This window comes from Bactrocera dorsalis, chromosome 2 (genome assembly GCF_023373825.1).
Source record: "Bactrocera dorsalis isolate Fly_Bdor chromosome 2, ASM2337382v1, whole genome shotgun sequence".
In the NCBI taxonomy this organism is placed as follows: Eukaryota; Metazoa; Arthropoda; class Insecta; order Diptera; family Tephritidae; genus Bactrocera; species Bactrocera dorsalis.
The window spans coordinates 52,762,085-52,776,934 of record NC_064304.1 but is presented as its reverse complement, the minus strand read 5'-3'; the positions used below and the strand labels follow the sequence as shown (position 1 = coordinate 52,776,934).

The 14,850-nt window shown below is 40.1% G+C and overlaps 1 protein-coding gene and 1 long non-coding RNA gene across 2 annotated transcripts; both read right to left on the bottom strand.

Moving 5' to 3' along the window:
- Positions 1-3,000: 3,000 nt before the first annotated feature.
- Positions 3,001-6,212, bottom strand: LOC105232973 (DNA replication licensing factor Mcm3). The gene is made up of 5 exons (XM_011214896.3): positions 5,582-6,212; positions 4,520-5,531; positions 4,315-4,463; positions 4,178-4,262; positions 3,001-4,121 (listed from the first exon to the last, which is right to left on the bottom strand). The coding sequence occupies exons 1-5, from the start codon at positions 5,923-5,925 to the stop codon at positions 3,243-3,245; spliced, it is 2,469 nt and encodes an 822-aa protein (XP_011213198.1). The 5' UTR covers positions 5,926-6,212; the 3' UTR covers positions 3,001-3,242.
- Positions 6,213-7,477: 1,265 nt separating this feature from the next.
- On the bottom strand, positions 7,478-14,415 carry LOC125776391 (uncharacterized). The gene is made up of 3 exons (XR_007421661.1): positions 14,213-14,415; positions 13,891-13,958; positions 7,478-7,827 (listed from the first exon to the last, which is right to left on the bottom strand). It is a non-coding gene; the product is annotated as an uncharacterized LOC125776391 (long non-coding RNA).
- Positions 14,416-14,850: the final 435 nt, after the last annotated feature.

Here is a 14,850-nt window from a genome sequence, read left to right as displayed (position 1 = left end):
TTGTGATAGACGGAAGACACGTCTCCAGTGTTTTAGATGTGCGTGCGCTCCGAGGTCCTAACATCGACTCGGACCACTATCTTGTTGCAGCTAAGATTCGCACCCGCCTCTGTGCAGCAAAAAACGCACGCCAACAAACACAAGGAAGGTTCGACGTCGAGAAGCTGCAATCACAACAGACAGCCGAGCGATTTTCTACTCGGCTTCCACTCCTGCTTTCTGAGAGCACTCGTCAACAACTCGGTATAAGGGAACTGTGGGACGGCATTTCAAACTCCTTACGTACAGCTGCAACCGAAACCATTGGTTTTCGGAAGGTGCAAAAGAACAGCTGGTACGACGAGGAGTGCCGTGTCGCAGCGGAGAGAAAACAGGCTGCCTACCTCGCAACGTTACGATCGACCACAACACGTGCGGGATGGGATAGATACCGAGAGTTGAAGAGGGAAGCGAGACGCATTTGCAGACAGAAGAAGAAAGAGGCCGAAATGCGTGAGTACGAAGAGCTTGATAAGCTGGCCGACAGGGGTAATGCTCGAAAATTCAACCAAAAGATGCGGCGGCTTACAGAAGGTTTCAAGACCGGAGCATACTCATGTAGAACCCCCCAAGGTGATCTAGTCACCGATGCCCAGAGCATACTTAAATTATGGAGGGAACACTTCTCCAGCCTGCTGAATGGCAGTGAACACACAACGCCAGGAGAAGACGAACCCGATTCCCCAATCGATGACGATGGAAAAGACGTTCCATTGCCCGACCAAGAAGAAGTTCGAATAGCAATTACCCGCCTGAAGAACAACAAAGCGGCGGGGGCGGATGGATTGCCAGCCGAGCTATTCAAACACGGCGGCGAAGAACTGATAAGGAGCATGCATCAGCTTCTTTGTAAAATATGGTCGGACGAAAGCATGCCCAACGATTGGAATTTAAGTGTGCTATGCCCAATCCATAAAAAAGGAGACCCCACAATCTGCGCCAACTACCGTGGGATTAGCCTCCTTAATATCGCGTATAAGGTTCTATCGAGCGTATTGTGTGAAAGATTAAAGCCCACCGTCAACAAACTGATTGGACCTTATCAGTGTGGCTTCAGACCTGGTAAATCAACAACCGACCAGATATTCACCATGCGCCAAATCTTGGAAAAGACCCGTGAAAGGAGAATCGACACACATCACCTATTCGTCGATTTTAAAGCTGCTTTCGACAGTACGAAAAGGAGCTGCCTTTATGCCGCAATGTCTGAATTTGGTATCCCCGCAAAACTAATACGGCTGTGTAAACTGACATTGAGCAACACGAAAAGCTCCATCAGGATCGGGAAGGACCTCTCCGAGCCGTTCGATACCAAACGAGGTTTCAGACAAGGCGACTCCCTATCGTGCGATTTCTTCAATCTGCTTCTGGAGAAAATAGTTCGAGCTGCAGAACTTAATCGAGCAGGTACAATCTTTTATAAGAGTGTACAGCTGCTGGCGTACGCCGATGATATTGATATCTTCGGCCTCAACACCCGCGCCGTTAGTTCTGCTTTCTCCAGACTGAACAAGGAAGCAACGCAAATGGGTCTGGCAGTGAACGAGGGCAAGACGAAATATCTCCTGTCATCAAACAAACAGTCGTCGCACTCGCGACTTGGCACTCACGTCACTGTTGACAGTCATAACTTTGAAGTTGTAGATAATTTCGTCTATCTTGGAACCAGCGTAAACACCACCAACAATGTCAGCTTTGAAATCCAACGCAGGATAACTCTTGCCAACAGGTGCTACTTCGGACTAAGTAGGCAATTGAGAAGCAAAGTCCTCTCTCGACGAACAAAAACCAAACTCTATAAGTCACTCATAATACCCGTCCTGTTATATGGTGCAGAGGCTTGGACGATGACAACATCTGATGAGTCGACGTTGCGAGTTTTCGAGAGAAAAGTTCTGCGAAAGATTTATGGTCCTTTGCGCGTTGGCCACGGCGAATATCGCATTCGATGGAACGATGAGCTGTACGAGATATACGGCGACATTGACATAGTTCAGCAAATTAAAAGACAGCGGCTACGCTGGCTAGGTCATGTTGTCCGAATGGACGAAAACACTCCAGCTCTGAAAGTATTCGACGCTGTACCCGCCGGGGGAAGCAGAGGAAGAGGAAGACCTCCACTCCGTTGGAAGGACCAAGTGGAGAAGGACCTGGCTTCGCTTGGAATATCCAATTGGCGCCACGTAGCGAAGAGAAGAAACGACTGGCGCGCTGTTGTTGACTCGGCTATAATCGCGTAAGCGGTGTCTACGCCAGTAAAGAAGAAGAAGAAGAAAAGACACGATATTTCCAGTTTTAGTGATGTTTTTTGATATGCTTTCAGGTCAAAAATAAAACCACCAGAGCAATATGGAAAATTGGCAGATATGATGGAGAGTAAGCTAGATATAGCCAACGGTTTCCACCAGCGTCCTAAAGAAGATGTGCAGGCTTTTTGGAAAAAGGAAGCATCAAATTTACTTGCCGTCGTTTCTTCCGCAAACGTATCTAGGACATACTTGAATGCGTCCTTATTCAGACGAAAGTTTTTTTGAATCTAAATAATAAACAAATTGTAAGAAAAATGTCTACTTTCACGTGCAATTACTTACAGCTCGTCATTCATCTGGAAGGATCGCACATATCTCGTAATCTTCTCCTCTCAATTCTCACCCCAGCATTCTGAGGTGCGCTGCTCTCCTCCTCAACCAGTAATATCGCCGCGGATAAATATTCCATAGTTACGTTTAATAAAAATAATAACAATATAAAAATTTTACTTTTATTTATTTTCTTTGAACAGCAGTAATTTTGTATTTTTGCTTTATGTTCCAGTTTCACATATTTCAAAGCAAACAGCTGATTTCGAAAGAGTTATAGCTCTCCCTCTTCTTCTTTCAATCCAATTGCAACGCATGATACCTAATTTCGACTCCGGCGGAGCGTAGAGCGGGAACGTAATCGAAATGCATGATAGGGGTGTTAATTTTAATGATAAAATGATTTATTTTCAATGACAAAAAAAGATAAGTTCAAATAAATTATATATAGTTATCTAATCATACCGTATCTAATCTACCCAACAAATTAATTATCGTAATACAAAATATTGGTACATTAACTTACAAAACATTGAACACTACAAATGAAAGTCAGCCGCTTTGAAAAGTAGAGTAAAATATATAAACTGACGAAAGTCCGAATGAATATACTCTTACAGAAAATTATATTAAGAAAACGATACCATCAGCAACCATTACTTGATTGTCTTCAGTCATTTGATGCATGGCAGCTTCAATTTCAGAACTTGAGAATTGTTCAGAATTATTTTCATTGATAGCGTTTGTAATTCGTTCTAGAGATAAACTCTGTTCCCTAGCCTCCCGGAACAATTGTTGCAAACTATGTTTGAATATGCTCAATCTTGAATCTGATATAAATGGAGTTAAATCTTCACTTGTACGAAGTGTACTTTGTTCGTGCCGTTGAGTGGCCGCACCAACAGCTGTTGTAACCTTTCGACCCGTATTATTTGACTTTCTTGTTTCACGCCGTGTTAAATCACCTGCGTCCGGTTGAGGTGCTTCAATTTCTTCATCAGTATCATATGCAGCACTTTCCGTTTCCGCTTGTAATGTTTCTTTGCGAGTACGTTTACTTTTCCTGTTTGGTGATTTCTGGTTTTCATCCTCATCAGTTGATGCATCCCCACGTCGTCGTTTGTTACCTTTTTCTTTTTCTAAGACTTTCTTAAAATATGCAAACTGCACCAACTCTATTGCACTCTGTGCGTCATCTGCGGTTACAGTTTTTGATAATCTAGCACGAGCATGTGCTGTAGCAAGTCGTATAAGAGTTTCTAATGTTCGAGCTGTAACTGGTTGAGTACGAGCAACATCGGATTGCACATTTTCTTGAGATCTCAAGGATGAATACTCCGTCGCAATAACTTCACAAGCTTGTTCACTTAATTTTGGCTTCATGCATTTTGCAATATGAATATATTTACGCATAAAATCGACAGACAAAATTTTTTCTTGCCGCTTTCTCGACTTACCATGGAGCAATGGGTCATATTTTTCAAAGATTTCTATTTCTTTTTTCTGTGAATTGTAGAAAAATTAATATATTTTTTCTTAGATACCTAAGTATGTACTACCTCATCAGAATTTGCAGTGAATGATAAGGAATCTGCATACGAGCTACCCATTGAAAGAGGTTCACCATCTGTTTCCTTTGGATTACTGAAATACACAAAATTAAATTAAAAACAAAACAATATCTAAAATATGTTACCGGTAACGGTGCATACGCACAACATGATCCGAAATCATTTGGTCAATATCGCTATCAATTACGTCCAACATTACGAATAGTAAATCAAAACGGGAAAGAAGCGAATCTTGAAGGCCAATATTTTCCATTGGAGTTTTATATTGATCATACTAAAAATATTTTTTTTTAACATTGGTTGTAAAGGTTTTTATTTTTACACTATTACCCTTCCATAGACTGGATTTGCAGCCGCTAATACTGAGCAGCGTGCATTTAAAGATGCATGGATTCCAGCTTTTGAAATTGTAACACGGCCTTGTTCCATGACTTCGTGAATTGCAGTACGATCAATGTCACTCATTTTGTCAAATTCGTCAATACAAACCACACCCCTATCGGCTAAAACCATGGCACCTGCTTCTAATCGGCGCTCCCCAGTTTCTTGATCAGTCGTAACAGCAGCCGTTAAACCTACTCCACTTGAACCTCGACCTGTGGTTGGTATTGCCCTTGGCGCTGTATTTAACACATACCTTAATAATTGGGATTTCGCTACACTGGGATCTCCAATAAGAAGGACATTGATGTCACCTCGCAACCGAGTACCATTCGGTAAAACCTTTTCTACTCCTCCTAATAAGAGGCATAAAATTGCTCTCTTAACGAAAGAATGTCCATGAATAGAAGGAGCCAAACTCTTAGCCAACAAATCGAAAATATCATTATTTTTGGCCAATTTTTTGCATAAGATAATGTCTTCACGGCAAATAAGCATGTTATTATCTTTGCTTAAGAGTGAAATATTGTTTGCTAGCAAGACAGTACGGAATGTGCCAGAAGTATATCCTCCAAACTTCCCTGGCAGACAGCGATAACTTCCCACTATCTGAACACGATCACCAGGTTTGCATCGATCAACCATATCGTCATCACATATAATATCAACAGATCGAGGTAATTGGCCTGCTGGTGCTTTTTCAGGCATTTCTTGTATCGTAACAGTTTGATGATCTTTATATACTGAGAGCCCAAATTCAGTTTCCAACAAATTTCCCTCATCATCTTTTGTGGGATAGACAGCGCTTGAGGGAACTGCTTCAAATGAAGTTAAATCTGTATATTTCCTTTCCATAATTTTTTTCGTTGCTGGACAGTAGTGAATACTGCGAACCACTTTCGGATGTATTAAAGAAACCTTTGTGACAATACCTTCAACACAAACCAAATTCCCCAAATAGCTAAAATGAAACTAATCAATTGTTTGCCTAAAATAATAATAAAAACTTACATTGATGTTAAGGAACGGGGAGTAACATGCCGATTTCCAAAACAGCCTTCAAATCCAACAAAAAAGTCCTCATGTTGTTTTGCATAGGTAGGATCTACAGTTGCAACGTATTCCTTCAAAGCTCTTCCAAATGCTAATTGCTCATCACATGCATTTGATAGAAGTCCTTGAGCGCGTTGAGGATTTTTGCGTTTCAGATCACTTATGTTAACGATTAGACGACGACCCTTCTCAGCAATCATGTCCTTAATAAGTCCCGAATAAATTCCTTGGTCCTCTTCATCATCTAAAAAATCTACATATTCTCGCTGTATGTCCCTAATATAATGTTCAGCATCCGCCATAATTATTGGTAATAAATGGAAACTTTGAGTTAAATGAATCAATCTCACACCAACGCTCTTCAAAACATATGCCAAGCTCCCGCGCTTTCAATTTAATGCGATCATTGTGTTACCAGATTATACAATATAATAATTGCCACATTATTACTTGAGCGATTGATTACTATACGTTCAATATATATCTTGTCAGTATTTATTCAAAATAGCAGCTTGTTTTGTTGAAAAGTATTTAAAATGTTTTTTTTTTTTAATGTAGTTAAACAATAAACAGGGTACATTCGGTTAAAATCAAGATTTTTTTGTTTTAATGACAAAATGTCATATTTGGCGGAATATACTTATAGCCGTGACAGACGAGCTCAATTAACGCGCCTTAAGCAACGCTAATGCGCAATGAAATTTTATGGTGACAGACGGCAGACTTGCGCATTTAGGATTGAAATTTGTTTATTTATTAAAAAAAAATGTGAAATAAAATTGAATAAGAAAAATTATTAATAGAAATTTTGGTAATTTTGGAAAATCAATATAAATTTAACGAAAAAATTCGGTTATTATTATCTATGTTAAAAGATAATAGAGTGAAATTAATAACAATAACTGATTGTTATGCGGAAAAAAGTTAAGAATATTGGAAAAATGGAGAGCAACAGTGCAACATCTGTCAAAAAATATCAAAAATCTACCATTTTTGAGCAGTGTTGCCTACTCAAATTTGGTAAATTCAACCAAATGCACGAAATTCTTGTGCATTACAAACTTGCATTAACATGGGTCAAATGCGCAAATAAATGTAAATTAAGCCCGCTAATGCATATTAGCGCTGTCGTCTGTCAGGGCTATTACACTATTTTATGATGTTAAAATATACTTTCAAACATTCACTTACACGTTTCTATTGATGTTTTTAATCAGAAAGACCTACGCTGTTGATTTTCATGTTTTTTTCTTTGATAAATAACATGAATAACAATAAATGTTTCGATGTACGTACTGCATGCGGAGACCCCATATTTTTCACGAGGCATCTCGACAGGCAAAAACTATGGTATACTAACTGTATTGCCTGTGTAGACTACTGATTGCTTAAGTAATACAATATCCCTGCAAGACGGGTAGCTGTTAGCAAACGTGTAAGCGAATTGTTATTGTTCACTTTTGCATTCGTTAAAATATTTGTTACTTTTGTTCAGAGAGTGGGAAAAAAGTAAGACATAGCTATTTGATGTTCAATGGTTATCTCGCTCTAACCAATGGCAAATATCGCATGCTGCCTTGTTCTAACAGAATACACACATTTGTTAGCAAATCTCTTCACAGTATGTTACGGGTAACAAATTATTTTGTTAGCGCATAGCTTACCTATCTGTTATGGATAACAAAAAGTATTTGTTACCCGAATATCTGTTAGTGTTATTATTTTGGTTATCAGTTTGTTACCTTTAACATATAAGCATGTTAGGAAGAACAAGCAGTAACAAGATTATCTGTTACACATTTGTTTCTTCTAGCAAATTCAATTCTTTTAAATAAAACTCAGTTTTTTTTATTATTTCGCTTTATTTAATAATAAAATCATACTTACTTAAACATAAGATTAAGTTTACTTCAGTATAAAAGTTATTAGTTAAAAAAGCATATTAGTAAAACTAAATTTAGAGACTTCAACTTAGAACTAATATATACAACTTAGAACTAATATTTACAACTTAAAACTAATATCCATTTTCATTTGTGAATGTTTGTCCCCGAAGCACCCGTGCTCTTCCGATGACATAGGCAATTTCGACTCGAGCTCCACGTAACGCTCATCCTCCAAGTCACCGGTGATGCGGCTAATTGAAATGTTTGTCTTTGCCGCTATGACGCGGCATGCGTCTGCATCTCGGCCTTTTCTGGCATCTAGAAAATTAATATTGTTACAAAAGTAGCATTAAGTTATATTTGTATTACTATATGCATCCCTGATTATGAACAATAGCTGTAGGTATATGGAATAGCATTTGTCTTGTTGTAGACATCTGGCGCCACGGCTGTCTGCTCGTCGAAACAATAGACATCTGGCGCCGCACTGTCTGCTTGTCTAGGTAAACAATTGCTGAGTCTGGCGCCGCGACTGTCTGCTTGCGTCTGGCGCCGTATAGCCGTATGTTCTGGTAATTTCCAGACGCGATATTCTAGAAGGACACGTCGGCATCAGCGAGAAGTGCGTGGCTATATAAGCCGTGGCAGCGCCAACGTAGTCAATCAGTGCTAAGAGTAAACTGCTATAGTGTAGACGAGTTGTGAAATAAAGAGTTGTTGAATTAAATTAAACAGTGTTGATTTTATTTGTCAATCCAGAGATACGAACCTAACAAAGTAAACTAGCAAGCAGTAAATTCGTAACAATTGGTGTCAGAAGTGGGATTGTCAAATAATCCAAATTCAAGATGGTTAAATTCGGAGAATTGAGAATTCAGCAATTAAAAAAGGAACTGGAGGAGCGCAATTTGCCGATAAGCGGGCAAAAGGCGGATCTGCAGGCACGACTACGTGAAGCAATGGAAGCGGATGGAATTAATGTGGACGAGTTCGAATTTGATGGGCCAGGAACTTCTACAAAGGTAGAAGAAAAATTAGAAGAACAACGAACATCATCAAGTGTAGACACTAACATGCTATTAGTGGCTATTAAGCAAATAGCAGAAAATGCAGTGCAAACAGAAAATCGTCTGGCACAGCAAATAGCAGAAAATGCAATGCAAACAGAAAATCGTCTGGCACAGCAAATGACGCAAATAGCTGAAAATGCAGAAAATGCAGTGCAAACAGGAAATCGTCTGGCACAGCAAATGACGCAAATAGCTGAAAATACATCACAGTTAGAGTCTCGCCTTACACAACAAATGACTGAAAATAATACGCAGTTAGAAAAGCGTTTGGTACAACAGATTACAGAAAGTAATACACAAGTGCAACAGAAAGTTTCAAAATTGGAAGACGAATTAAGCACGTTAAAAAATGACGAAGAAAATTTGAAATCAGAAGTTCTTCATTTGAGTAATCGGATGCGAGAACTGCAACTGCATGGCCCTGCACCATCAACAAATAATCCAAGATTGAAGGCACCCACATTCGATGGAAGTATTCCATTTCAAATTTTCAAACTTCAGTTTGAAAAGACAGCATTGGCCAATAACTGGAATGCAGCGGACAAAGTGGCGCCCTTGTTTGTATCATTGAAAGGACCTGCGGCAGAAATCCTTCAGACTATTCCAGACTGTGAACGGGACAACTATGAGGCATTGATGAGTGCGATAGAAAGACGATATGGTAGTGAGCATAGGAAACAAATATACCAGATCGAACTGCAAAATAGGGGTCAGAAGATGAACGAGTCATTGCAAGAGTTCGCAACTGAAATCGAACGACTGGCTCATTTGGCAAATGCAGATGCACCTGTGGATTACATTGAGAGGGTAAAAATTCAATGTTTCATAAATGGAATTCGTGATGTGGACACCAAACGCGCCACATATGCATTGCCAAAAAGAACGTTTGCTGAAACGGTTTCGCACGCCCTCACACAGGAAACAGCTTCCCTACTAAGTAAACCAGCACACAAAGTACAAAGGGTTGAAATGGAACAACCGGCGCTGATGGAAGAAATATTGAAGACTCTGAAGACAATTGCTGCACAGCGAGTAAATACAACAGGAAGATGTTTCAACTGTGGAAAAGCGGGTCACTTTGCCCGAAATTGCAATATAAAAGTAAACCCATCAAAACGGAAACAACCAACAGATAACGAGGACGGAGCATCCACATCTCACAAGTCGTTAAAACTAAAACGGAACAGTTCAAAGGGGCGTGAGCTGGTTCCCACAACTATTTGCCCCGCCATCTCGATATCACAAATAGGTCGCCATGACAACAATCTTACTATCAACGGCATCGTAAATGGACGACTGTCAACGCTTACTTTGGATACTGGTGCCACACATTCAATTATCCGACCGGATGTGGTAAGAGGAACGGTTGAACCATTAGTCGGTTGCAAGCTTCGAACGGCCACCGGGGAGGAAGCAGCTGTCGCGGGAAAAGTGTTTTGCAAAGTGATGATTGGTACCCTGGAAGTTAATCACACCTTCATCGTAGCAGAAATCACGGATGAAATTATAATGGGAGTAGATTTCATGATTGATCACGGGGTTACTTTGGATTTAAACAAGCAAATGCTGTTTTGCCAGAACATGGAGATGCCTATAAACACCGGATATGTGACCAACGTTGAAAGTAAGAGGGTGATTGTTGATGATAATCAGAGTATTCCACCAAAATCTGAGGCGATTGTATGGGCCAAAGTGAATGGAGGAGGTGGGACTGAAGAGTTGTGGATTGTGGAACCAACAAAAATAGATACACCCGTATTGGTAGGAAGAACGCTTGTGAAATCTAGTGAAGACGCCACCATTCCGGTCAGAGTAGTGAATGAATTCAACACGCCTATAAGTCTGAAGAAAGGAGCCGTAATTGGACAGTGCCAGAATATAAGTGCAATAGCACGATGCGAACGGTCACAACAGAAACCTACTATTGAGCCACAGCAGATAAGTCCTACACTCCTAAATAATTTGCTGAACGAACTGCATGGAAAGGAAAAATTAAAAGCAGAAAAACTATTAGAAAAATACGCATCCATATTTGCAAACGAAGGAAACACAGGAAGAACCGGCATTGTCAAACATCGCATAAATACTGGAGACGCTAAACCAATCCGACAAGCTCCGCGTAGGGTTCCACTAGCAAAACGTGAGGATGCTAACAAAATTATTGAAGACATGCACAAAAACGGTGTAATCGAACCTTCAATAAGTCCATGGAGCTCACCTATCGTCTTAGTTAAAAAGAAAGATGGTAGCACCCGTTTCTGCGTAGATTATAGGAAGTTGAATGATGTCACAAAGAAAGACAGTTATCCTCTACCAAGAATCGACGATACATTAGACACCTTGTCTGGAGCGAAATGGTTTTCTACATTAGATCTACAAAGTGGATATTGGCAAGTCGAGATTGATGAATGTGACCGTGAAAAGACCGCTTTCAGTATGGGCGACGGGTTATGGGAATTCTCTGTGATGCCATTTGGGTTATGTAATGCGCCTGCAACGTTCGAGCGACTGATGGAACATGTGTTAAAAGGACTCAACTGGAAGACGTGTTTGGTGTATCTTGATGACATTATCATAATGGGAAAAAGTTTTGATGATCATCTGAAAAATCTAGAGGAAGTCTTTCAGCGAATAGCATCAGCCGGATTACGCTTGAATCCCAAAAAGTGTTCATTATGGAAGAAGCAGGTCACATATCTCGGACATAAAGTGTCAACTGAGGGAATTCACACCGAGGAAGGAAAGATAAAAGCAGTGAAAGATTGGCCTCGACCCACCAACATTCATGAACTCCGCAGCTTCCTCGGCTTATGCACGTATTACCGCCGTTTTGTACCTGGATTTGCGAACGTGGCTAGAAGTTTACATGATTTAACAAAGAAGAATCGCCCGTTTGTATGGCAGTTGGAACAAGAAAAAGCGTTTGAGCAGCTTAAAGAACTACTTTGTACGGCGCCGATGTTGGCTTATCCAATACCTGGAAAGAAATTCATCCTGGATACAGATGCGAGCGCTTATGGAATTGGAGGTGTCCTGTCTCAGCTCATCGACGGACGAGAAAGAGTAATTGGGTATTACAGCAGAGTGCTCGGGAAACCAGAGAAAAACTACTGTGTGACGCGAAAAGAACTACTAGCTGTGGTGGAATGTGTAAAACATTTCCACAAGTATTTGTATGGACAACGATTCTTGCTGAGGACTGATCATGCAGCATTAAAATGGTTATTACAGTTTAGGAATCCGGAAGGCCAAATTGCACGATGGATCGAAAGATTACAGAATTACGACTTCGAAACGGAACATCGAAAGGGGATTCACCACAAAAATGCGGATGCATTATCACGTCGCCCTTGTCCACTGGAATGTAAACATTGCTCCAAATCAGAAGGAAAAGAAGGTATAATCGACGTGCGATTACTGAATATAGAACCTGAAGATGATTGGACTCCTCACCGCATCAGAATCAATCAGCTGGAGGACCCTGATCTTGCAAAGCTGATAATAGCCAAAGAAAATGGGGTACGACCACCAAAGGAACAAATAAGTAGCGAGAGTCCAACGGCAAAAGCATATTGGGCCCAATGGAACAGCATAAACCTCGTTAATGGATACCTTCATCGTACCTGGGAAAGCGAAGATGGCAAACAGTCTCGTCTGCTGATCATAGTACCGAAGTCCATGATCCCGAAAGTATTGAAAGAATATCACAATGGACCTAGTGGAGGGCACCTTGGAATTACAAAAACTATAGAGAAGATTAAACAACGGTTCTACTGGATCGGTTGTCGAGATTCCATAGCAGAATGGATAAGTAATTGCGTAGAGTGCATGGCAGCTAAAGGTCCTAAAGCCAAAAGTCGCGGTAGGCTACAACAGTACAACGTGGGATCACCATTTGAACGAGTCGCAATGGATGTTGCAGGTCCGTTCCCAACCAGTACGGCCGGAAACAAATATCTACTGGTTGTCATGGATTATTTCAGTAAATGGCCAGAAGTATATGCCTTACCAAACCAAGAAGCGAAGACAGTAGCCGAAGCGTTTGTAGAAAATTGGATAACAAGGTTCGGAGTGCCCGTCGAATTACACTCAGATCAAGGCAGGAATTTCGAATCTTCCATTTTCCAAGAAGTCTGTACATTATTGGGCATCCACAAGACACGGACAACAGCGTTACACCCACAATCAGATGGGATGGTAGAGAGATTCAACCGAACGCTCGAAGAACATCTGCGGAAAATCGTTGATAAAGACCAACGGAATTGGGACAAGTGCATCCAGATGTTCCTGCTGGCGTATCGTTCAGCGAAGCACGAGACAACTGGTTACACGCCGGCAAAGATTATTTTCGGATCTGATCTGCGACTCCCTGCTGATCTTAAGTTTGGAACGAATCCTACAGCTGTAAGAAATGATGGAGATTATTGTTCTGCCTTAAAGGAAGAAATGAATGAATTGCATCTAATGGTAAGACAGCATACGCATCTGATGAGCAATAAGATGAAGGACCGGTTCGATCAAGCGGCAAATTCAAAAGGTTTTGAAAAGGTGATCTGGTCCTGTTGTACAATCCACTTCGAAAGAAAGGCTTGTCCCCGAAATTGCAGACAGCCTGGGAAGGACCCTATATGGTGATGAAACGACTTAATGACGTGGTATACCGCATACAAAGAAATGGAAAAGCACGATGTAAAATGAAAGTAGTACATTTGGAGAGGCTCGCCCCATTTGGTTCAAGAGGATTTGTGCCTAATCGGGACGATTAGGCTTTAGTGGAGGGCAGTGTTACAAAAGTAGTATTAAGTTGTATTTGTATTACTATATGCATCCCTGATTATGAACAATAGCTGTAGGTATATGGAATAGCATTTGTCTTGTTGTAGACATCTGGCGCCACGGCTGTCTGCTCGTCGAAACAATAGACATCTGGCGCCGCACTGTCTGCTTGTCTAGTTAAACAATTGCTGAGTCCGGCGCCGCGACTGTCTGCTTGCGTCTGGCGCCGTATAACCGTATGTTCTGGTAATTTCCAGACGCGATATTCTAGAAGGACACGTCGGCATCAGCGAGAAGTGCGTGGCTATATAAGCCGTGGCAGCGCCAACGTAATCAATCAGTGCTAAGAGTAAACTGCTATAGTGTAGACGAGTTGTGAAATAAAGAGTTGTTGAATTAAATTAAACAGTTTTGGTTTTATTTGTCAATCTAGAGATACGAACCTAACAAAGTGAACTAGCAAGCAGTAAATTCGTAACAATATATAAAAATTAACTTCTGTTTTAAATTGGTAATGTAATACTGCGTTACTTACTTTGTTTGTTAGGGACTTTTAAATTGCAGTGAGACGGCTCTTAATGGCATCCAGCTTTTGGGTTATATCTGAAAAACATAAATATATTTTTTTGAACACATGTATAGTAAAAAAAGAAAATTAAATAAGACAATAAATACACATTTAGGGTATTGATACTTGGTTACAAAATATTCAATCTTTTTATTTACATAAATGGTTGAAACAAACACAGCAACGAGACAAAATTAAATAATACAATGAAAATTCAGTTAAATGAATATGTAGGTAAATGTTCACTATAATATATTCACTTATATTGATATCTTTTATTAATATTCACTTATATTGATGTTAACTTTTGATGATATTCATGATTTTGTATGCCTGCAATACAACGAACAACGAACAAAATTTGAACTCGTCATTGCGCAATCTTTGTTTTTATCATTCTTGAAACTGCGCTTTTCGTTTTCTTCTTCTTGAAAAATTGAGTATTCGTCTCTCTTATTCTAGCTAGTTAACATTACAATATGATGTCGTTAGTTGTTCTCTATCTTACTTACGTATTCTCCCATGCAATTGAAAATCGCACAAAATGTAACAGTGTTAGTGAACAGCTGAAAATGTTTCAATGTGTTTGTGCAATCTGTTACCTCCGTCTTGCAGGGATATGGCATATAAATTTGTATTCTAACCCCGCATCTCGTCACGCTAAAGTTTATAGTATACTAATGCTCTGAACACATAACGACGACAGACGACAAACGACATCTGTCAAATATTACACACGTTCTTATGGACACTTATTTTGACGACGACACGAAAACACGACTGTAGGCCGACAGTTGTCATTCTCGCTAATTCCTATTTGCCAACGACAGTAGAATGAAGAAGAGAGATGAGGAAGAGTGGTGATGCCACTAATATGTAAAATGTAAAATTATTCACAGCTCTTACAAACTTGACGTTATTTTACAA